The 25,842-nt window shown below is 40.8% G+C and overlaps 1 protein-coding gene across 6 annotated transcripts in view; it reads right to left on the bottom strand.

The window, feature by feature from the left end:
* Window positions 1-2,803: 2,803 nt before the first annotated feature.
* The window catches only part of pus7 (pseudouridine synthase 7), a 36,089-nt gene continuing 13,050 nt past the window's right edge, over window positions 2,804-25,842 (bottom strand). For all 6 annotated transcript variants that reach the window (XM_060914661.1, XM_060914662.1, XM_060914657.1 and 3 more), the window contains 12 exons: window positions 24,795-24,939; window positions 21,712-21,823; window positions 19,364-19,441; window positions 19,013-19,141; window positions 16,756-16,881; window positions 16,531-16,592; window positions 16,179-16,339; window positions 12,825-12,951; window positions 4,825-4,926; window positions 4,503-4,632; window positions 4,243-4,334; window positions 2,804-3,265 (listed from right to left, as the gene is read on the bottom strand). In XM_060914661.1, the coding sequence (XP_060770644.1) occupies window positions 3,129-3,265; window positions 4,243-4,334; window positions 4,503-4,632; window positions 4,825-4,926; window positions 12,825-12,951; window positions 16,179-16,339; window positions 16,531-16,592; window positions 16,756-16,881; window positions 19,013-19,141; window positions 19,364-19,441; window positions 21,712-21,823; window positions 24,795-24,939 (1,401 nt within the window). In that variant the 3' untranslated portion in view covers window positions 2,804-3,128. The remainder of the gene's footprint in view (window positions 3,266-4,242; window positions 4,335-4,502; window positions 4,633-4,824; window positions 4,927-12,824; window positions 12,952-16,178; window positions 16,340-16,530; window positions 16,593-16,755; window positions 16,882-19,012; window positions 19,142-19,363; window positions 19,442-21,711; window positions 21,824-24,794; window positions 24,940-25,842) is intronic.

Raw genomic sequence — 25,842 nt, 5'->3', positions numbered from 1 at the left:
ACAATCTAAGTTTAAATTGCAGAGCCTAGATTTTAAGTCTTTCAATTGCTCTTTCATTAATGATTTAGGTAACATAGTGGATCTTACGGTAGGAGGGAAACTGTTAAATAGCTGAGTGGCAGAGTCCTGAAATGTTCCAGCTTCTAGGGGTACAAGATGACTTGGAGCCTTTGTTGATCTCAGGTTGCAGTTGTGCCGATCCAGTGGTAGATACAATGGCCACAAGGGGTTGTGAAGAGCTTCGTGAGTACTTCTCAAGATGTTCATCTGCACAAGTTCTTTAATCAGGAGCCAGCCAATGCCAAGGACATCGGTTTCGGAAGCATATTTATTCCAGCACAAATCCAGCAGCACTGTTCTGAACCTTCTGTAGTTTCCTTTCCAGGTCATTAGTGAGGGGGTACGTGACGTTACTGCAAAACTGGATTTTTGATATAACTAAACTTTGTACAAGTTGCTTTTTTAAGTTCAAAGGAACAAGATGTTTGATTTTTCTTAAGGAGGCTAAGGAAGCATAGAATGAAGAAGTGATGGTGTTGATGGCATCATCCTATTTCAGGTGCTCATTGAATTGTATGCCAAAAAGTCTGTAACTGGTTTCACGTTGAATGGAAGAACCACTGATATGAAGGAGGTTGGGATCTAAAGACTTAAGATTGTGGTGACTAGCCATTTGGGAAGTTGTAAATAGCATCGTTTTAGTTTTCTTCAGATTTAAGGAGAGGTTGTTCTCCGATGCCCAGGTGGAGAGGCCAACTAAAGTTTTGTTGAATCTAGAAGCACAGGAATTAATCTGGTTAACAGAACAATATTCGTATATGGTGGTATCGTCTGCATACTTTGCACATTTACATTCAAGAGTAGAGTTTAAGTCTTCAACACAGATATTACAGAGAACAGAACCCAGTATGGTTCCCTGGGGAACGCCCAAGTGATGGGTGGAAATGGAAGGGTTGCAGCAGGAAGGGCATCCAGCGTAAAACTATGCTCCAATTAATATGACATATGGATCAATGGCAGTGACCCCACACACATACACGGAGTGCAGAATTATTAGGCAAGTTGTATTTTTGAGGATTAGTTTTATTATTGAACAACAACTATGTTCTCAATCAAACAAAAAGACTCATAAATATCAAAGCTGAATATGTATGGAAGTTAGAGTGGGGTGTTTTTAGTTTTGGCCATTTTAGGAGAATATGTATGTGTTCAGGTAACTTTCACTGTGCAGAATTATTAGGCAACTTAATAAAAACCAAATATGTAGCCATTTCACTTATTTATTTTCACCAGGTACACTGATATGACAACTCCAGATTTGCAAATAAACATATGACATTCAAACACAAAACAAAAACAAATCAGTGACCAATATAGCCACCCTTCTTCATGAGGACACTCAAAAGCCTTCCATCCATAGATTCTGTCAATTTCTTTATCTGTTCACGACCAACATTGTGTGCAGCAGCAACCACGGCCTCCCAGACGCTGTTCAGAGAGGTGTACTGTTTTCCCTCTTTGTAGACCTCACGTTTTATAATGGACCACAGGTTCTCTATGGGGTTTAGGTCAGGTGAACAAGGGGGCCATGTCATTATTTTTTTCACCTTTCAGACCTTTACTGGCTAGCCACGCAGTGGAGTATTTGGACGCATGAGATGGAGCGTTATCCTGCATGAAAATCATGTTCTTCTTGAAAGATGCTGACTTTTTCCTATACCACTGCTTGAAGGTTTCTTCCAGGAACTGGCAGTAGGTCTGGGAGTTGAGTTTGAGTCCATCCTCAACTCGAAAAGGTCCAACAAGCTTGTCTTTGATGATACCAGCCCATAGCAGTACTCCACCTCCACCTTGCTGGCGTCCGAGTCGGAGTGGAGCTCTATGCCCATTACTGATCCAGCCACAGGCCCATTCATCTGGCCCATCAAGAGTCACTTTCATCTCATCAGACCACAGCACCTTAGAAAAATCAGTCTTAAGATATTTCTTGGCCCAGTCTTGACGTTTTATCTTGTGTGCCTTACTCAGTGGTGGTCGTTTTTCAGCCTTTCTTACCTTGGCCATGTCCCTTAGTATTGCACACCTTGTACTCTTTGACACTCCAGGAATGTTGCAACTCTGGAATATGGCAGAAGTGGATGCTAATGGCTGCTTGTTAGCTTCACGCTTGATTTTCCGCAGATCATGTGCAGTTATTTTGCGCCTTTTTTTCCCCCACACGCTTCTTTCGACCCTGTTGACTATTTGCAATGAAACGCTTGATTGTTCGGTGATCACGTTTCAACATCTTCACAATTTCAAGAGTGCTGCATCCGTCTGCAAGACATCTCACAATTTTATACTTTTCAAAGTCTGTCAGATCTCTCTTCTGACCCATTTTGCCAGAGGAAAAGAGGTTGCCTAATAATTATGCACACCTGATATAGGGTGTTGATGTCATTAGACCACACCCCCTCTCATTACACAGATGCACAGCACCTGATATACTTAATTGGTAGTAGGCTTTCAAGCCTAAACAGCTTGGAGTGGGACAACATGCATTAAAAGGATGTTGTGGTCAAAATACTCACTTACCTAATAATTCTGCACTCAGTGTAAGTGGGACAAGCTGGAAGAAGTGAGTGTAAAAGTGCCTCTGGCACATCCTTGCCCCCCTTCCAAATTAAAAAAAAAATAATAAATTACCGTTTTTTAATCCTTGCTGTGGTTTAATGTGGTGAGTAAAACATAAATAAGTCACACTTCTGTCAGTATAAATGAAGATCTGAACATGGGGATGTTTAGTGATGAGGTTATTCCAAAGTTGGGGGGATTTAAAAGATTTTAATGTTTTTTTATTCCCTGTGGGCAATTTAATTATATTTGCAAAATGTCATTTTGTAAATACAAAAAAAAAAAGTACTTATTTATCCCATCCATACATCTAGAGAACAATCTGACAAAGTTCTCCACACGTTCATCAAAAACAAAGGCAATAAAAGCCAATTAAACTTAAGATTTACACACACTGTTTTCTAAGCGTGTTAAAAACTAAAATTAAATATGGAACAATTGTGTGCTTATTTCTGACTGGAGTTACTAAAAACAAAAGCTTGGAGGAAAGTAAAAGTCCAGACAGATGGTGGTTCTCAGTTCAGCCACACAGTGTTGAGCTGCGTCTGGTTCTTGATGCTGGTGTCCATTTTTAGCACTTCTCTGATGGCCATGGTGGCGTAGGTAGATGGAGGGAGGGAGAATTCCATCTTCAGAGCCTTGTATTTACCCTCTACACCATCAGCATGAGGTTAGAGAGGCAAAAGAACAACAACAAGGAAAAAAAAAAAGTCACACACAAAGAACAGTGAATATGCTGCTGGCCTCAGAACTTGAGGGAAGGTGCTACATATTTTATGATACAACTAGAACTGCGAACAATGTAACAACAAGAAAATCCTAGCAGACAGAAACTAATAAACAAAATTTCATCACAAAAATCTTAGGGTTTGTCAACTGACAAGATTTTCAGAAATGCGCCAAGCAACAGTGGGCAAAAAGTCTGGTGTAAGCACTACTTAAAAGCAGGGTAGGTAATTTATTTTAGAAACATTTTTGTTATATTGCTTGAAATACCTGCCTACCTGTGTGCACTCTGCCTGTGAACTCATTGCGTGTGACTGCAGACTTCCACAAAGACAGGCAGACATATTGCTAAAGCTAGCGAGCTAGTCAACAGCTGTCAGTACTAGCAATATCCATGTTCGTTGTTAACATTCATTATGATAATGCTAAGTACTTTCTTGCATGTAAATGAAACCTGATGTAGTTGGATATGACGATGACACATTACACTCCTCCCCCCCAATGCTTTCTCTCACAGACTTGTCCTTCAGCAGTAGTCAGGCGGTGCACATTCATGTGTTTTGGAGGGAAGAGGTTGGATTTTTTGGTTGGATACTTTAAAAATATAGCTTACTTTTGCTGGTTTCTCCAAAATTACCTACCCTGCTTTCAATAATAAGTCATTTTTATTTATTTATGAATTTTTGATATCTTTGCTTTCTATTACAAGACTACGGCTCAAAAGACCACGGCTTATGAATTCATGTAATAAAAAAAACCCCAAACAAACAAACAAAACAAAAAAAACCCCCAAAAAACAACGCACATTAGAAAAGTCTTCAGGTGTCTCCTTCTGTATCATAAACGCTTGGGCTAAACTATTAGTGTTGGCACCCCTGTCATAACTGGACTAAAATTACCGACCTGTCAGAAAAACTGGTGCTGGTTTGTTTTCCAATTTCTCTACATCCGTGTGGACCAGAGGCACTCTGGGGTCATCATAATGAATCAGCTCCCTTTCAAAAATAATCAGAAAGAGAGGGAGAGGAACAGAGAGACAGAACAATTTGAACCAATCTGGGACATCAACAAGCTGACCTCATTCCAATGTCATAATTTCAGGCATAAAAAGTAAGGGGGGGGGGGGGGGGGGAGAAAAGGAGATAAAATGAAATTCCACTGACCAGCTGACATCATTAGGGCATATGAGGATGCGGCGGTAGGCCCCTGCCAGTGAATAATCTCGTACTTTATGCCTCATGTTATCAATATCTAGATTATCGGCTGCCAGCATGTCTCTGTAGCCTGTCCTCACTGCCACACAGAATGCAAGTGACCGATGAGTTTTAAAAACACTAATTACCCTGAGGCATTTACAAAATCAATCCAAACAGGAATTGGAGACAATCTTAAGCGAAAATAAGATACTTTGAAAAATCCTGTAGTATAAAAACAATATTACTATGCAAAGTGGAAAAGAAAATATGAAAGTGTGTTCAGATTGACCTGTGTGTGTGGGATAGATGACATCAAATCCAGGTAGTGGCATCACAATATCATGAATAGAGTGTTTCTCAGCTTCCTCTGCAGATAGGACATGAGCAGTGCCTGTAAAACAAAAGCAATAAAATTATACCAAATATCATCAAAACACCAACAATCAAAAATATTTTTAAAAAATTCTTATTGTTTTATTAATTATCAGCTTTCACACTCTTTAGGAAATCTTTTTTTTTTTTTTCCAACAACTTTTTTTTTTTTAAAACAACCATTTTTTTTATCACTTATTGTTAGAGGAACTCACATATGACACATAACACTATAATCAACATATAACCTCACAACATATAACCTCAAAACATATAACCTCACACTGACACAAACACTTGTAAACCATTCCTCAACTAGAATTTCTATCAATTTCGAATTTTACCAAAATATTATTAATAAGCTGATGTTACAAGAAAAAGTTGCCATCAAACAACTGATGAATAACAGAAATTATTTTATCCATATTCACTGGATATGAGAAATCGCACACTCTGATTGGCTACGCCACTACTAGGCTATCAGCTCATATACAGTGAGTAGAGAAATACAAAATGGTGGTATCAAGTATTTAAAAGAAAGAGAAATAGCTAAAAGAATATCGTTGTGGGTTTTTTCCCCCCCAGCCACTATCTCCTGTTTCACACTCCAGCCCAGTCGGTGGCGGTAATGCACCTTTAAGTTGGTTTGCCAACTACCAAAAAACAAACAAACAAACAAACAAACAAAAAAAAAAAAACAAACCTAAAGAAGAACAACAACAAAATGGCGGAACGCGTTGCTGAACCAACCGAGGACAAAATAAAAACTCTACTCGAAAACAGCCCCCCCCAAAAAGCAGCAAAATATGGAATAAAAGTATTTGATAGTAAAAATGTATCTCTTATTTTTCAAGAATTATTATTATCCTCCTAAGGCCCAAGCTGTTTTTTTACATGCATTTTTTTATTTCTCTTTGCTATTTGGGCTTATTAGAACCTGATTAGAATAAAAACTAAGCATCATCTTTTGATAAGATGTACTTTTAGAGAAAAAGTATGTCCACATATGTGGATTCTTGTTCCAAATTTCCATAAAGTGCTGTCCACGCATGTGACCTCTAAGCCCTAGGAGGTTAAAGCATTTTTCACAAATTGCTGTCATTTCGCCGGTTTGTTTGCATTCTAAGCGGAAATGATTTTGTCAGACGTTTTGTATGAAGTTTTTATTTATCGAATATGCAAAAAATAAAAATGCTCCGTTTCTCAAAATCCAGTGAATGTGGATAGAATAAAACAGTTATTCCACTCAATCTCATCGTACATGGCTTATAGCCAACTCAGTGGTCCGCGCTTCGACAGCCATCACCTCACGTACGACTCGATTTTGTGGATTAACTGTTAATTATTGCGAATGAATGAGGCAAACATTATAAGCACTATTTGTATTATAATAGCTTAAATCTCCCTAGCTATAATCTACACAGCACAGCACACAACAGAGTGTTCATGTAAGGAAAACATGATGGGGTGTGATGTTATAGGAAAATAATTAATATTGGGATGATTATTTTCCAATAACGGCACATCCCAAAGGGTTTTATTTCTCTCCTGCCACAGCAATTTGTCAACAATATTTTTTAAAGAACAAAATGCCATACATTTTTTAATCTGTTTATAGAGGGTGATTTTAAAAAAGGTTAACATTTATATGACAATTCAGCACTTACACTGTAGTGGAAACACTAACATAACACAAGGAGGTTATAATGTAATTACATTATAATATAACTTATTACAGACTGTTAAAAATAATTGCAGCAAATGCTCTCCACTTGAAAAGAAAATTGTTGCTATTAACAAGTATATTAATCAGGGTGCTTGCTCTTTTTCCAAATCAAAATTCCAGACTTTTTCAAAACTGATATTTTTATTCCCAAGACCTTGACTTTTATGTACTTTTACACTTGCGTGCCTACTGCCTACTTTATTGGTTGAGATAGTACCAGTTGTGGCACCAGAGACCACAATATGGTTGCACTGCTAAATCAGACTTAGCTTTTCACACCAAAAGACACACCAAAATTAATTAATTCTACAATACCATGGTGCTGGAATAGCGCATAATGTTTGTAATGATATCACTTATTGTAACAATCTGGGACAGAGTGAATGGTAGCTTCTTTGCACACTGACCCTGATTACTTAACCCTCTCTAGTGAATTCAAAATAAGAATTTCTGATCAAACCAAGCCTCACAAATTAAATATGGGAGACAAAAAGATAGGATTATGTCACTAAGCAAGACTGTTGTATTTGCAAAACCAGTATTACTAATGAACTGAAATGTTACCATAAAGTTAACAGTTAAGCTAAATGACAGCTAACAGCTAAGTTACAGCTAACGTAGTCATTTAGCGTGTTCAGCTAGTCAGACCGTTTTACACCAGAGAACCATAATCAAACGAGCTCTGGATATTTCGACTACATAACGTGACAGATTTTACGAACTCTCTTACCTGGAGCGTGGAGCAGTTGTTGGCTGAAAAAAGCTGGACGCCAGCGGTGATCTCAATGCACTGGCAGCCAGACTTGAGTGTTTTTTGCTTTGGAGATGGCTCACCAGGGCAGCCTCTCCCATACTGGCAATGTCGATACATTTCATGCAATATTTGCAGAATGCTTTGGTATTTGTCTTGGGGTCTGGTGCAACCCAATTCTTAAACTTTGGATGTTGCAGCCATAAATTTGAAAAGACGCAAAGACCCATTGCAACAGAGAATGGCTGCTGCGCACTGGGCTAGCTATGCCTCTACTCGCCAGCAGGAGCAACAGCCTGGCCAGACGCTACACAAACTTTGGATTCAATATCGTTCCAGTAGGCTACATTTGTACCCAGACAGCACGCCCTGTCTTACCGATGTTGGTAATAGGAGGGCTACCTCGGCAACGTATCGGCAGCTTCCCCCCCTCTGCCTGCCAAATAAAACCTGTCAGTATTAGATGGGTAAACCATCAGGAGGGTTTGAAATCGGCAGAAGTATGGGGATGAACCATTTTACCGATCCAGCTTCTTTTTTTTCCTCCACTGAAAGCTGGAGACATTTATTGAAAATTCTGTCCAATGGCCACCCCACACTACAGGATGATCGTAACGATTTTCGTCCCGATCAGACCCTTGCGAGAGTCGGGGGTGGCGTTACCATGGCAGCTTGGACGGGGCCGAGAATTGGGACCGATTGCCCTGTCTGGCCGAGTGTTCTAAGATTGAATCCTAGCCGTTCCAAAAGTGCCCGATCGTAAAATCGGGGGTATCAAACATGTTTGATACTTCAGGCTGGACATAGAACACTGTCAGTGCAAGAGTCGTTCTATTTCATTCATGCTTGAACTGAAATGACAAAGTAGGTAGCCTAGGTCTCTGCGGAGCAGCTGGCACACAGGACACTTTTGCACCACTGTGAAACACCTTTTCTAGTTCTTTAATAGCCTAATTTAAAATAAAATGCGTCTTCGTTGTTTGTTTTGACTGTAGAACACGATAATGAGAATAGACATCATGACTTTCACAGTCCTGATTGTTTTTTTTTTTTTGTCAGTTGCCTAGTTAAAAATCTACTGTTGGCAAGGAGGGCAGATCTGATCATTGAGGCATTCCTATACAATATAGTTATGTTTTCCTCCCAAAAGAATGAAAGAAGGCAACGAGTGCATGAGCAACTATAGAAATTCGGAGGATTTATCTCCATATGCGCCCTGCAGGTAGCTGCTATTATTATCCTGATTGTTATTTCGTCAGTTGCCTATTTAAAAATGTATTTGGACGAGGAGGGCAGAGCTTGTAGCCTGACAAGCCAGACTATAACATATAGGGTACGTCTAGATTTCTAGGCTACAGAGCTTGCTTATTTATTGTGGTATTCACCTAGCCTACAAAACTAGAAATTCGGAGGAATTTATCTCCATAGTTATGCGCCCCGCAGGCAGTGGCGTAACGGTGAAGCCGGGCCCAGGTGCAAGTTTCTCGCATCGGCCCCCCCAACACCCACCACCAGTAAACCCCCTTTCACGTCAGCTCAACAAAAGAACAACTAAACCAATGTGTCTTTACTTCCCCTTTCAAACATCTGACATAGCCTGCTTATCACCAGCTTGTAAACAAACAGCGAAATAATTTGTAGACTGTATAGCCATGGTGAGCATGGACAGCCTATGCACACTACTAAACGTTTCATCAACATGCACCAACACAAGCAAATAGCAGCTATAGTAGCTATCAAACGCACAACAGGAAATGTGGGCACAATCGCTATCCTCATACTGTATATCAAGCAGTGACAGATGCTGCAGTAAGGCTATCTTGACTCGACTCCACAATAACGTTAGCCTACTTGATTACATAGAGGAAAGCTGTCTGTAACTCACCCTTAGAAGTTCACTTGTCCTTCCATTCAGCGAAGTCACTTATTTCAGGCTACATGTCCATATTGCGAACGCCTCAAGATAGGGAAATATCTTCCCTAGATTTAATTTGCAGCAGCTTTTCCAGCTGCCTTTTCCTTTCACAAGGAATTTTATTTTAACCTCATGTTATGTATGGCAGTGTTCTAGGCTATCTCAGACCTTAGCCTACTTGATTGTAACTTATGAGAACAAACGTTGCAGATAGACTTTTTATGTTTAACTAATTGTTGCTTTCAGAAAGTGTTAGCAAGATAACACATAAAAACACAAAAACTTATCAGGCATAGATCATCGGCGATGGAAGCAGTTTTAAAGTGGAGATGCAAGAACAAATGTATCCTACCAAATGGGGGATTGGGGGTTCTCCCCAAAGAAAATTTGCATGCAAAATATCGGCTAAATTACTTTTTTTTCCACAATATTAATAATAAGGTATTGTTCAGTCTAGGCAAAGGTGAGTGAAGAGCGCCAAAGATGACTTGCCTAGGCTACTACATATTTGTGTAGTTTCTCAAGCTTTTGAAGTAAAGCATTTTTATGAGACTATGGCTAAATACAGGCGTTGCTCTATTGGTAATCATAAATGGACCTCCGCTCCATGGACCTACCAAAAAACATTGTGCACGCACGCATTAGGGAAAATTAGCCTACTAGATGATGGCACTGGGACAATTCAAGGTTGGGTTGTGTTTTCTGATTCAAACAGTACCACACCATCTCGTCTGAAATGACACGAAACAATATTTTAATGCAGGAATTCTCAAAATTTTCTCTGAGGACAAACTCTCTAATCCCCATTTTCTTTGCCCTTTAGCAACAACGTCTCCATGTATGGCGGGGAGCCGTGGGGTTTTAAAATCGGTTGGCCACTGCTGAACTTAACGTGCTAGGCTCTGAAAGTGGAGTTTATGTTTGGATTGAACACATCATTCCCACCTATTCACTCCTATATGAACCTCTAGAAAATATATTTTAACAAATAAAATAAAACCGTTTCACAAGTGAACTCGGTTGGCGCTGCAAATGGTTAACAGAATTTATGTGACAGGTAGGCTATTTTGGTATTTTGATTGTGGACAAACCTATTTAACAGCCAAGTGATGGCGCATCCCAGGTTAAGGTGTTCAAAGCAATGTGGCATATTTGGTGCATATTTTCAAACAATTATGAGAGAATAGCCTCTCTGAGATAGCCTACAGCCCATGACTGGTAGCCTAATGTCAGAATCGGGGAGAAGCAATCGGGCATGATTGTCGTGTAGTGTGTGGTGTTCCGTTGTGCGTTCGAATCTTATACAAGCGTGTTTACAGTCGGAGAGAGAAAATATCGGTCAAGATTCTCTTCGTGTGTGGCGTAGTCCCGATTTTAAAAACGTAAGATTTCAAAATCGTGTAGTGTGCGGTCAGCTTAAGGTAAGTGATGCTGCCACACCACATCAAGCCGGCTGTGTAAGCACAAGTTCAGGTACGTTCAGCTTGTGTAAAATTATGATAGGATATATGATGTGATATGTTATTTGATTTGGTAGAATGCATAGTCACAATCCGGTGTAGGCTAACTTTTTGGAAACAGTAAGTTAAGGTTTCAAGCTATGCGGTTAGCATAGCCGCTAACTCGCTAAGATGATAAAACGTTTGTTCTCTCATAGAAGTGATTATATGATAACCTTTGACACCTGTTGTGGTTACATTGTTTGTGTCTTATTTCCCCCCCGTTGCTTTATTTCTTTTGTTTAGGTGCTGTGTTAAGAAATTCAGTCTGAGATGACAGCGAGAAGTTGTGAAAAGTAAGTTATGGCTTCAAGCTATGTGGTTAGCATAGCTGCTAACTTGCTAAGCAGCTGAGATGATAAAACGTTTGTTCTCTCATAGTAGAAGTGATTATATGATAACCACAACAGACGTCAAAGGTTACATTATTTGTGTCTTATTTTCCCCTGTTGCTTTATTTCTTTTATTTAGGTGCTGTGTTAAGAAATTCAGTCCTTCCTAATTCCACTGAGGCTGAGATGACAGCAAAGTTGTGGCTGCAGGACATCATGGATGAGCTGCGCAAGCATTGTAAAAGTAGCCTAAGCTAAGGTGCTGAAAAATGATGGCTTCTTACTTGCCTTGCCTTGTAATGTTGCCTATATCAAAATAAATGAAATGACGTTTCTGACTTTGAACCTTCGGTCTCTTCATTTGTGAAACATACAAGGGTTTTAGATTTTGATGCAGCCTAAACAAATCAATAAGACCTAATATAACGGTGGGATCCTACTAGAGCGGAGAAGAGCATTCAGATGCCTCCCTCCCGTTGACTTAACTTTGGAAGGGCTGATTTTCAAACGTGCTGCGTTGTTTTCAGCGATGCCGTGAAAGTCAGCTGTTTCAGTGTTAAGTCAATGGGAGAGCGAGGCGTCCGAATGCTTTCCCCGCTCTAGTGGGATCGCACTGCATAGGTCATAGTTATGTTGGGTGTACGTTGGCTCATGAGCTGCATAGGTCACAGTTATGTCAGGTGTACGTTGCCTCATGTTTGGCCACCATTCTTTTTTTGGGGGGGGGGGGGGGGGGGGGGGGTGTCTTTTTTCACCTTTATTGGATAGGACAGTGTAGAGACAGGACAGGAAATGAGCGGAAGAGAGAGATGGGGAGGGATCAGGAAATGACTTCGGGTCGGAATCGAACCCGGGTCGGAATCGAACCCGGGTCCCCGGATTTATGGTACGGTGCCTTATCCACCTGAGCCACGACTCCTCCATTTGGCCACCATTCTAATGCCAACATCTTCCCGATATCTTGCCAATTAACTACCGATCTCCATAATACATCTCACCGATGCACCATATGTCGAGCGGCGCCTGTTGCCCCAACGTCGGCAAGACCTAAGTTGCTGTCTGGGTACGTGACCGGTTAGCGAAATCATAGTTTTTACACCCTTCCTGTTTCTTATTTCACAATATTATGTGTCTTTGAGATTGTTTTTCTCCATACTTTATTAAGACTTTCACACAAAATCCAAGACTTTTCACGGTCTGGAAAACAGCATGTCAAAATTCCATACTTTTTAAGACTTTCAAGACTTGCGCAAGCACCCTGTTAATATAAAACTTGAGCGTATTGATATAAACCTTAATATAATTTGCCTTGCAGCTGGGACTACTTTTATGAAAGTTCTGACCAATCAGAATCGTGAATGATCAAAAACGGAGCTCTGAATAGCTAATGTTGCCAAGTTGTAAAGATTCGGCAGGTCCTTGCTGACGGTCAAGTGATGGAAACCACTGCAACTATACCTCTATAGTCCATTCAACACAGTGTTATTTTTCCAGTAACAATTTATAGACCTCAAGGCATCGGCTGCTGAGACACTAGTATGATATATGAATTTACAAAGAATACGCCATGGCATGGCACATTTCATCAGTGTGACTGTAGAACCAGCCTACAGTACATGAGCAGAAAGCTTTAAAAATCACAAGATACCACCACAAATCCATCAATACACTTAAATTATACTGAAGAACCATACCTCCTTTGAGTACTAGGTCTCCTTCTACAGCTTTAAGGCCATAGGCCTCCACTCTCCTGCTGACCATGGTGTTCCACACGAAGCTCTGATAGCTGTGGATGTACATGAGCCTGTTGTTACGAGGGATCTGATGGGGGGAAAATAAATAGGGGAGGGAAAAAAAAATTAGTGAAATGACATTAGGATATACTGGGTTTAATAATAGACTTTTTTTTAGAAACACTGTCTTGCACTCCTGCCACATGATTGGCTGATTAGACATTGCATGAATGAGTTAGTGTACAAATGTTCCTAATAAAGTGCTTGGTTGAATGTACAACCCCGATTCCAAAAAAGTTGGGACAAAGTACAAATTGTAAATAAAAACAGAATGCAATAATTTACAAATCTCAAAAACTGAAATTGTATTCACAATAGAACACAGACAACATATCAAATGTCGAAAGTGAGACATTTTGAAATTTCATGCCAAATATTGGCTCATTTGAAATTTCATGACAGCAACACATCTCAAAAAAGTTGGGACAGGGGCAATAAGAGGCTGGAAAAGTTAAAGGTACAAAAAAGGAACAGCTGGAGGACCAAACTGCAACTCATTAGGTCAATTGGCAATAGGTCATTAACATGACTGGGTATAAAAAGAGCATCTTGGAGTGGCAGCGGCTCTCAGAAGTAAAGATGGGAAGAGGATCACCAATCCCCCTAATTCTGTGCCGACAAATAGTGGAGCAATATCAGAAAGGAGTTCAACAGTGTAAAATTGCAAAGAGTTTGAACATATCATCATCTACAGTGCATATCATCATCAAAAGATTCAGAGAATCTGGAAGAATCTCTGTGCGTAAGGGTCAAGGCCGGAAAACCATACTGGGTGCCCGTGATCTTCGGGCCCTTAGACGGCACTGCATCACATACAGGCATGCTTCTGTACTGGAAATCACAAAATGGGCTCAGGAATATTTCCAGAGAACATTATCTGTGAACACAATTCACCGTGCCATCCGCCGTTGCCAGCTAAAACTCTATAGTTCAAAGAAGAAGCCGTATCTAAACATGATCCAGAAGCGCAGACGTCTTCTCTGGGCCAAGGCTCATTTAAAATGGACTGTGGCAAAGTGAAAAACTGTTCTGTGGTCAGACGAATCAAAATTTGAAGTTCTTTATGGAAATCAGGGACGCCGTGTCATTCGGACTAAAGAGGAGAAGGACGACCCAAGTTGTTATCAGCGCTCAGTTCAGAAGCCTGCATCTCTGATGGTATGGGGTTGCATTAGTGTGTGTGACATGGGCAGCTTACACATCTGGAAAGACACCATCAATGCTGAAAGGTATATCCAGGTTCTAGAGCAACATATGCTCCCATCCAGATGACGTCTCTTTCAGGGAAGACCTTGCATTTTCCAACATGACAATGCCAAACCACATACTGCATCAATTACAGCATCATGGCTGCGTAGAAGAAGGGTCCGGGTACTGAACTGGCCAGCCTGCAGTCCAGATCTTTCACCCATAGAAAACATTTGGCGCATCATAAAACGGAAGATACGACAAAAAAGACCTAAGACAGTTGAGCAACTAGAATCCTACATTAGACAAGAATGGGTTAACATTCCTATCCCTAAACTTGAGCAACTTGTCTCCTCAGTCCCCAGACGTTTACAGACTGTTGTAAAGAGAAAAGGGGATGTCTCACAGTGGGAAACATGGCCTTGTCCCAACTTTGAGATGTGTTGTCGTCATGAAATTTAAAAATCACCTAATTTTTCTCTTTAAATGATACATTTTCTCAGTTTAAACATTTGATATGTCATCTATGTTCTATTCTGAATAAAATATGGAATTTTGAAACTTCCACATCGTTGCATTCCGTTTTTATTTACAATTTGCACTTTGTCCCAACTTTTTTGGAATCGGGGTTGTACATGTAATACAGATCACAGGGGTTAAAGTACAAGGGAAAGAAAAGAATCGATCATTGCTTGAGGAACATCAGGGAAGCCATGGTCTAATAGTTAGAGAAGTAGCTTTGGGACCCAATGGTCGCTGGTTCAATTCCCTGGACCAGCAGGACTGGCTGAAGTGGCCTTGAGCAAGGCACCTAACCCCCAACTGCTCCCAAGGCTGCTCTGGGTGTGTTGTACGTCTGCTAAATGTAATGAATGTCACAGCCTATTTGAGAATTGCTGCTGACCATTGTGTGCATCCCTTCATGCCCACAATTAACATTTTCTAATGGCTAATTCCAGCATGATAATGCACCATGTCACAAAGCAAAAGTCGTCTCAGGCTGGTTTCACGAACATGACAATGCTCTTCTGTGGCCTTCCCAGTCACCGGATCTGAATCCAATAGATCACTTCTGCTGTGTGGTTTAACAGGAGAGTCACAGCAGAGATGAAAGCGCACCTAAAAAATTCTGTAGGAATTGTGTGGAAGAGAATCTCAAAGGAAGGATTCCAACATCCTGTCGAATCCATGACAAAGTATTGAAGCTGTTTTACGAGGAAAGTGAGGCCAAACCTAATATTAGTATAGTGTTCCTAATAAAGTGAGTGTATATGAAACAGAAATAAAAGAAAATTCAATTTAGGTAAAACCAACAAACAAACAAACAAACAAACAAAAAAAAAGAGTAATAAAATACAATGTCTGTAATAGTATTAATTAAAATTATTTTTTATTTAACTAAAATTAAACCAAACTAAACACAATTCCAAGAGAAGTACGAAATATTGCACATTTCATCAAGAAGCACTTTCTGAGCAGCTAATTTGTTAAATTCTTACTTTATCCTCATGTCTCAAATGTGCATTATCCAGATTCAAAATCATGACAAGGGCGGCACGGTGGTGTAGTGGTTAGCGCTGTCGCCTCACAGCAAGAAGGTTCTGGGTTCGAGCCCCGTGGCCGGCGAGGGCCTTTCTGTGCGGAGTTTGCATGTTCTCCCCGTGTCCGCGTGGGTTTCTTCCGGGTGCTCTGGTTTCCCCCACAGTCCAAAGACATGCGGTTAGGCTAATTGGTGGCTCTAAACTGACCGTAGGTGTGAATGTGAGTGTGAATGGTTGTTTGTCTCTATGTGTCAGCCCTGTGATGATCTGGCGACTTGTCCAGGGTGTACCCCGCCTCTCGCCCGTAGTCAGCTGGGATAGGCTCCAGCTTGCCTGCGACCCTGCACTGGATAAGCGGTTACGAATAATGGATGGATGGAACATCATAACACTGGAGCAACTCTAGTAAACTCAACTGTGAGGATGTTTTGTGTGTGTATGAACTTCTTGCCAGTGCCCACAATCAAACCCTGTGTGCCTGTGTATATTTCGTAGTGCATATATTATATAGTGCGTGTGTGCTCACCAGTCCGAAAGCTGTAATGATGTTGTTTTTGCCATACTTTAACAGGCCTCTCAGGAGCTGTCCCTCTACACAACGTTTCACTGGCAGCTTCTTCAGAGCTGCTTCAGGATCCTGTGTCTGAGCCCATTCTTCTCTGCACTTCACCAGATAGCCCTTCTCCGCTAATACCAGCCAGTGTGTGTAAAAGGATAACAGAGCGAGAGAAAAAGTAAGTGACACAGTGGTGATGTCAGAGAGAGGGAGCAAGACAGAGAAACTAATTAATAAAATATTATTTCCTGTTCTTGAGGAAATCTTGTCTATAGACTCTTTACACAATCAGTGCTAAAGCTAGAATGAGAAAAACACTCACCCCCGGGCCGTGGCTTGAGGATCAAGTCCATCACTTCAGTCCAGTTGTTCTGCAGGATGGCCCTGGAAATAAAGAAGTCTTACTAAAAATCAACCTGACTCCCAAAACACCTAAACTGCAGTATATTAATGGTATGCAGGGACTGTATGTACGGATGAATGTGTTATTAGTAAGTGTTTTAAGTATTCTTGTGCCTGTGCTGTTGCCTAATCAGGTGTGTTTTACCTGCCAACCTGGTGTGTGGGAACAGCTGTGGTGCCAAAGCGCTGCATGCCGTAGTAGTTGATAAAACCTGTGTCCCTGAGTGAGGTCATGGCTTGTTCCACCTGTTCATCAGAGCCTGAGATGTTCCTACAAATAGAGAAAACAGGAGCCATTACCTCAGTACTGCTTCTCAGTGTTACTTCAAATTCAGTTTGAATGTAGGGGCTAAGGCTTGAGACCAATACCATCCATCCATCATCTACACTGCTTCTCTATCAGGGTTGCAGGGAAGCTGGAGCCAATCCCAGATAACTTCAGGTAAGAGGTGGAGTACACCCTGGGCAGGTCGCCAGTCCATCACAGGGCTAACACAGAGACGAACAACCATTCACACTCTCATTCACATCTATGGGAAATTTAGAGTAGCCAGTTGACCCATTCTGCATGTCTTTAGACTGTAGGAGGAAACCCATGCAGGCACGGAGAGAACGTAAACACACAGAAAGGCCACAGCTAGCCTTCAGGTTTGACCCCAGAACCTTCTTGCTATGAAGCAACAGTGTTAACCACTGCACCATCATGTCACCCAGACCAAGACCAACAAAATGCAATACTGTACAATCATTTTCAACTTCAGTTCTACTTCAGAGCCAAAAAAATAACTGATTAATTATGTGTTGGCAGGAGAGGAAATTTCACACCATGTACAGCAAGGTGTCCTTAGGGTTGGATTTGAGAAGCCTTGCAGCTAAATATGCACAAGATGAATATGCACAAAGCTCTGCGTAATTAGATTATGTTTGTAGTCTAAAGGCATGATTTACTAAGATCCAAAACAATGCTAATTTGAGTATACAAAAGGATAAATGTGCCTGCATAAACAGTGGGTGTGTTTTGCGTGAGTTACAAAGAATAATTGTGTGAATCATGTCATGTGCAAAGTACAGGGAGGATGCACAATGTAATTTGTGCGTGTGTGAGAGCTAAATGTTCTCAGCAGCAAGTTCAGATATCAAAGAGACTCCTAAAAGAATAAAGTGAATGAAAAAACGCACGAACTTTCAGTAATCACTTTATCCTCAGGGTCACGGTTGATCTGGAGCCTATCCTAGGAACTCTGTGCGAATACAGGTGGTAATACACCCTGGATGGAAAGCCAGTCCATCACGGAGTACTGCGCATGCGCACACATATACACACACACACACACACGCGCACCCCTAAGGGCAATTTATCTTAGCTAGTCCACCTACTGCCATATTTTTATCAGGTGGGAGGAAACCAGAGAACCCAGAGGAAACCCATTTGAACTTGGGGAGAACATGAAAAAAACTCCACACAGACAATAAGTCAAGCTCAGAAATTAACCTAGGACCCTTTACGAAAGCTTCACTGCATCATTATTAATACTTAGTCAATGGTATAAACTTGTCTTCAACAGGAGGAAATGGCTTCCACAAATTTAATATATTCTCTGGATGCACACGCTATAATTTTTCTGAAAGTGGCTTTCGGGCATAGTAAATCATCCTCATCTCATCTCATCATCTCTAGCCGCTTTATCCTTCTACAGGGTCGCAGGCAAGCTGGAGCCTATCCCAGCTGACTACGGGCGAAAGGCGGGGTACACCCTGGACAAGTCGCCAGGTCATCACAGGGCTGACACATAGACACAGACAACCATTCACACTCACATTCACACCTACGGTCAATTTAGAGTCACCAGTTAACCTAACCTGCATGTCTTTGGACTGTGGGGGAAACCGGAGCACCCGGAGGAAACCCACGCGGACACGGGGAGAACATGCAAACTCCGCACAGAAAGGCCCTCGCCGGCCCCGGGGCTCGAACCCAGGACCTTCTTGCTGTGAGGCGACAGCGCTAACCACTACACCACCGTGCCGCCCCAGTAAATCATCCTGTGGATGCTAAATTAATATTTTTGCATTGACATGCCTAGATTTTGCACTTTTAGTTAGAAAACATCCTAAACTGCATACTGATAAAGGCAAACATGCACAAGAGACAAGACATGCTATTTTATTATTGTGAAAGACACAATTCTCCATAGTCCCGGTCAGTAAATCACCTTGCACAGTTGTTGCAGGTGTTAAGTTCGCATGTATTTTTACTGAGGCAGGTTTTTAATAAATCATGACCCGATTTTAGATACTAGTAGTAAAAATAAATAAATAAATAAATAAATAAATAAATAAAAATAGTACCAGGTTAAATACTACACTGTTGTATATCGGTGGTGAAGTAAGTGTGCACTGACCTGAGCACTACTGTGAAATGGTTCCCCTGCAGCTCCCCCAGTTTCAGAGGGTGCTTTTTATAGCTGAAGTTTCCCAGTTTGAAGTTCATCAGGCACTTATTGAGGTGAGCCAATCGTTCTGCACTGATTCTGAGAAGAAACAATAATAAACTTTCTAAAATACAGGTACACACACGCGATTATAGCGAATGAGTTATAACTACAATTCGGAAAAAAGATAAAAAATAAACACCAGCTTGGACAACCACAGACATGAAACAGAATAAAACCCCAGACTTTATACAAACAAGGTTTTAAGCAGGAACGTCTGTGCAATGCAGGCACTGAGTCGGATGTGCAGACTGCACTCACTTTAACACTGCAATCTCTTGCACTGTGATGGCTCTTTTGTCTTTTGTGCCCATGTAGGAGAAAACATTGGGTCGAACCCTGAGGACACATCAGAAAGCAAAAGAAATGCAGGATATGAGAGTCTGCACAGAGCATAGAGAATTTTTTTTCCAAATGTCACTGTTTGCAACTGCTTAAAAATAAAAACATTACAGTGTACAAAAACAAACAGCAGGAAATAAAATAAAATTAAAACGCTCTCTAAATTTCAGACTACTCAAAACACACATCCTTTGCCCTAAAAACTTTACAAACATCTCTTCTGCAGCAATTCCAGAGATGTAGGACTCCTAGGAGGTAACTCTCGTTTGACTCTTCTCTCAGATCAGGTCATTATGTCTTTCCTTTCCGACACGGTCAGACAGATCCTGTATTATTTTTAAGGTGTGTTTCATATTATATTATTGTGGAATGCAAGGCTGCAAAACTAACCACAATCCAGATGTTAATTGGCATGCCTTAGAAACCTCCTGATTAGGGTCCTATGGAAGTGGTTTTCCTTTTTCCTCATTTATTTATATTGGCAGATTTGTGTTTTTATATCCACACTACATTGAGATCACTAATTATGATTATGTATCCTGAGCCTTTTAAACTAGAAAAGTACACTCTTCGACTTCCTAATAAAATCTAAATGAAAACATTTTCCATGATTTTTAACCAGTTCACATTGATTTAACACCATTTTAAAAAAAAATGAAAATAAATGAATTTATTTTTTTTCACGGTCCAAATCCTGCGCTCTGATTGGCTGGCGAGCGGGTCCATATCCTACAGTACGGACCCCAGTTACGGACCTCTGGCAACTCACTCGTTCACAACAACAAACATAATAGCAATTTTTGTCAACATTTATTTTCACATTTCTCAGGAGAATAGCATTAATTTTACAGCATGGATAGCGATAACGACGGTGTTCACAGCGAAAGCGAGTTTTACTACCCTTAGGAAGACGAAATAAAAGAAAACATTTCAGGAGAAAGCTAAAAACCTCTAACTTGCTAACGCCAAGCAAAAACATGGCTGAATCCTGAATGACTCAATTTTGTATAAATAGGGGACTACATAGGCGGCAAAATGTAGTTTTTTCCTGCCATGGAAGTGCACTTGTATACCGAGGAGGAAGCAATTTGCATTACAGCCGTGAATGAGGATTCAAAATGGCGGCTCAGCTCGGTTTTCCCTTTCAGGCGCTCTCATTTTCTGTTAGAATTTGGTAAAGAAAAAAATAAATATATTATTTACCAGCTTAAGGTCGGTCTGTATGGTGAAATACTGTGACCTCAGCCTTGAATACTGACCACATCCGGGACACTGAGTGTCATTTCTCTATATGTTACTTGTGAGGAAATCGATGAATCGTTTTGAGAAATTTGGGTAATTTTTGTTTATGAATGGGTCTATATAATAAAAAAGAAAAATCACACATTGGCTTGAAGATATGAAGTTTATCTTCTCATGTTGAAAAACTTGTATTTTTCTTCACAGGAAATCCATCACTTATCTGAGTGAAATATTTTCCGACGACGTCACTCCCAATGTTTTCCCGCTGATCAGACACACGTTATTAAAATGACAAACCAGTTCAAAATTAAAATTCTTTTGATTAACTTGCTTTTTTTGTAGATGTGTCTAAATAATATAAAAGAACATTCCATGGTGGCACAAAGATATGAAGTTTATCTTCTCTTGTTGAAAAATATTTTAGTTCACGAGTGAACGAGCGAAAATATTTTTCAACAAGAGAAGATAAACTTCATAACTTCAAGCCACCGTGTAATATCCTATATGAATAAAACGGTTACTTGAGACTGTTTGATTGGCAGTCACTGATTTTCTCTCTCCTTTGGCCAGAGAAAAAAGGCTCTCACTTTGTGTGTCTTCAACGAATAACTGTCTCTTTGACATGTCATAGGATTTGTAACACAATTAAATGAAAAACACCTCGATGCATGCGGCTATCAATGCTGACTGAGCGTGAATTACTTTTAACATGAACAGCCAAGTTACACTGACAATCATGGTGCTGACAATATGAGCCAAGCTACTGAAAGCACCAAACGTTAATTGCTTCTTATATTACTCCACTGGTTCCATGCACTTAGCTAACTTCTGTAAATTTACTGGCATGCAGATTCTGTAAGATGGACTGAATACACATAATGTATACACAAATACAAGGAGTAGGACAGGACTTGCGTGAAGAATAGCATCTTCTAAAAGAACAATAAACGTTAAAGGCAATTAACAGCCAAAAACGTTTTATTTGTTCCCAAAATAAACTGTTATGTACAAGAACCATAAATCACCTGAGAAATTTGGAGAGAACGTTGATGGCATCCATGGTGTCTTTATTCTCCTTATAAAGGACAAAATGGCAGAAGCTACCACGGTTCTTAGGCCAGGAGTGTTTTCTTGGTGCTTCCATAAAGAGACAAACAGACAAAAAGAGTGAGACGGTAAAACAACAACTTTGTGCGAATACTACATTTTAACAGCCAAAAGTCAAAAAGTGTTTCATTTCAATTACTGGACAACTCCAAAAAACAGTATAAACTTATTACCGATCCCTTGTACACCTGGACAGTGTTTGTCCTAAATGAAAATCCAACAAAACAATCCCATGATTCCCCCAACCCCTCTCATGGAGCTGAGTGGAGGAGAGGTTCTTACCTGCAGCTGTTCGAACTTCTGTCCCAATAAAGAGGAGCATTAGGAGGACAAGAAAGTGTTACTAAGATCGGTCAGGGACCAAGTGGAGAACCCAGAGACAGGGCATGATGTGCATGCAGGGAGGAGATGTGCTAAAACAGACCATTCTGTATGCCAGGGTCCTGACCTGAGCAGGAAATGGGATAAACCACACAGCCCTCCACCTGGCTTTACCACGTCACATGTTCAAAAGGCAAATGGTCTGTTATATCAGACCCACACATGCGAAAAAGACTACAAATGGAGAGAACGATACACGTGGGAGTAGTTTCTTTCTCTATACAAAACTACTATTATGTTTAAAAAGGTTTTCATTTCAAAGTAAAATCAAAGCTTTTCCCTCAAAATAGTTTGGCAAGCCACTTTGTAAGGCTGTCTAACAGTGCGACTCACCATGACTCAGCAAGAAATAAGAACCCAAGGGTCTATATCCCAGCTACGTACGAGTGTAGCTTTCCCATCACGTAACTCAACCCATGGAGGTAGGAGGAGGTTTTTTCTAGAGTTTAGTAAGTGGTAACTTATGAAAGGCACAAAATATTACTCAAGACCAGACGGCTCTCATTTCAGGTTAACATACCACGTTTGATCAAGTGAACTAATGAGCATGAGACACATCGAGCTTCCTTTAATGGAAGTACACGGCCCCAAACACAAGCACGACAATATTTTAATCTTTAGTAAAAATACAGAGGAGTTTTAGTGCAAACGTTACCACACAATATTTAAAAAAGTCCAAAACACAAGCAGGATCAGTGGCTGAATCTCAAATGTCTTTAAGTGCATGAGGGCACCACCATGTTATATCCTGTATAGGATGCTCTGGGGGTCTACCTGTATCTGATCCAATATCTACTAGCTTCTAGGTTTACATATTATATATCATTAGATCATCTGAATATCTGCTGAACGCATCATTTTGGTCTATGCTAGTTTTCAGTCCATCATAACGCCTGTCAATAGAGTATCCATTTAATATCCAAGTTTACTGTCATTTTATTGTTTTATCCACATCAGTTGGATTCCCTCACACAGCTATTTTCATTCTGATAGACTCTGGATTATATGCGTTCTGGTCTGTCGATGATGCTGCGGCTGAATTCTGCCGAATTTTGATAATTAGAGGGGAAAAAAAACCAAACAAAAAAAATACCACGACACCATACTGACATCTCTACTTATAAATACACACAAATATGTACATTTCCTCAAAACATAGAAATGATTTTCATTAATATTCAAAGAAGCCAGTTTCACAAATGCAGCTGCAAACATAGCTGTAGGCTGTGAATAAAGGCAGGTATTAAGCTAAAGAGTTTTCAAGGTCATATATTTTTATATAGTGCACAATCAAATCAAGTTTATTTCTATAGCGCTTTTAACAATAGACATTGTCGCAAAGCAGCTTTACAGAATTTGAATGACTTTAAACATAAGCTAATTTTATCCCCAACCTATCATAACAAATCAGTGTGTTGGTGTCTTTCAATGGAAGTGAAATTAAATCTTTAAATATAATTTTTCTCTTTCTCACTTTCCAGGGAAATTATAGTTTTAAAGGTTGTAATGTTACTTCTTGTTAAGATAAGTGCAAACGAAATAAATAATTCAGCTTGGGAAAGTTTGTAGCTTTCAAAAACGGATTATTAGAAAAATATGGGGACGCCATGGTCTAAAGGTTAGAGATGCAGCTTTGGGACCGAAAGGCCGCCAGTTCAATTCCCTGGACCTGCAGGAATGGCTGAAGTGCCCTTGAGCAAGGCACCTAACCCAACTGCTCCGGGTATGTTGTACGTCACTCTGGATAAGAGCGTCTGCTGCATGCCATAAATGTAATATCAAATTTCACCACGCATAGTCATTCAGCTATTTAACCTAATATTTTACTGTGCTTTATTCATGTATTTTAGTCATAAATAGGAGGTTCCATTAGTAACAAATAATTAACTACATTATTATAACCTGTACAGAGTGTTGCCTCTTTTACAAGGATTAATACATTATCTCATTATCTCTAGCCGCTTTATCCTGTTCTACAGGGTCGCAGGCAAGCTGGAGCCTATCCCAGCTGACTACGGGCGAAAGGCGGGGTACACCCTGGACAAGTCGCCAGGTCATCACAGGGCTGACACATAGACACAGACAACCATTCACACTCACATTCACACCTACGCTCAATTTAGAGTCACCAGTTAACCTAACCTGCATGTCTTTGGACTGTGGGGGAAACCGGAGCACCCGGAGGAAACCCACGTGGACACGGGGAGAACATGCAAACTCCGCACGGAAAGGCCCTCGTCGGCCATGGGGCTCGAACCCGGACCTTCTTGCTGTGAGGCGACAGCGCTAACCACTACACCACCGTGCCGTCTGATTAATACACGAATAGCATTTTAATATCTCGGGGGGTAATAACTCTTTTTCCAGACTCTGCAGTGTGTATTTAACCCTCTCTCAGACATGTGCACAGCTGCCTCAACCATGTGTCCGTGCACCTGTACATGCCAAATCTGCTTCCATTAAATGAAACATGCAAGTCGAAAGATGGACAGAGACTGTGGCATGGTATGAATAATTACACATGCAGAAAGGTGAGATAATGACATGTAGAGATACAGCTTCCTTTGTTTTCATTTGAGTGGGAATAACTGGTGCATCATTCAGTGTGAATGCTCATTACCTGCCAGTGCTTTTTTCCCAGCTGCGTGATACGCCACTATGAACCTCTTGCCCTCTCTTTCCTCAGTTTTGGTCTCTAATCCTGGGTATAGGGCTTTGATTGCTTTGTGAAGCAAAGTACGCCTCTCCTTGGAATCTCCTTCCACCTGTGTGGATCAACATATTACAGATGAAGAATGCTTTCTGATACACTAACATCACAATTAAATTAAATACATGACTTTATACACGTCATGAGCACAAGATGACTAAATCACATTACAAATTTGTGAGGTTAAATTAATGACAAGTTATGCATACTTTCCAAAATTCTGTCTCATTTTATTCATAATGTGTGAAATCACATCCAGTTGGTTACATCCTGAGTCAGTAACCATCCATCCAGCCATCTTCTACCGCTTATCCGGATCTGGGTCGCGGGGGTAGCAGCCTAAGCAGAGCAGCCCAGACTTCCCTCTCCCCGGCCACCTCCACCAGCTCTTCCGGGGGAATACCGAGGCATTCCCAGGCCAGCCGAGAGATGTAATCTCTCCAGCGTGTCCTGGGTCTCCTCCTGGTGGGGCATGCCCAGAAAACCTTCTTTGGGAGGCATCCAGGGGGCATCCTAACAAGGTACCCGAACCACCTCAACTGACTCCTTTCGATGCGGAGGAGCAGCGGTTCTATTCAGAGTCTCCCCCGAATGACCAAGCTTCTCACCCTGTCTCTAAGGGAGAGCCCAGCCACCCTGCGGAGAAAACTCATTTCTACTGCTTGTATCCGCGATCTCATTCTTTCAGTCACTACCCATAGCTCATGACCATAGATGAGAGTGGGAACGTAGATGGACCAGTAAATTGAGAGCTTTGCCTTTTGGCTCAGCTCTCTCTTTACCACAACAGACCAGTTTAGCGTCCGCATCGCTGCTGATGCTGCCCCGATCATTCTGTCCAACTCCCGCTCCCCCTTACCCTCACTCGTGAACAAAACCCCGAAATACTTAAACTCCTCCACTTTAGGTAGCAACTCCCCCCTGACCTGGAGTAGGCACTCCACCTGTTTCCAGCTGA

Source organism: Neoarius graeffei, chromosome 2, assembly GCF_027579695.1.
Source record: "Neoarius graeffei isolate fNeoGra1 chromosome 2, fNeoGra1.pri, whole genome shotgun sequence".
Lineage (NCBI taxonomy): Eukaryota > Metazoa > Chordata > Actinopteri > Siluriformes > Ariidae > Neoarius > Neoarius graeffei.
Note: the sequence above shows the minus strand (reverse complement) of the source record. Positions and strands in the feature narration are given on the sequence as shown.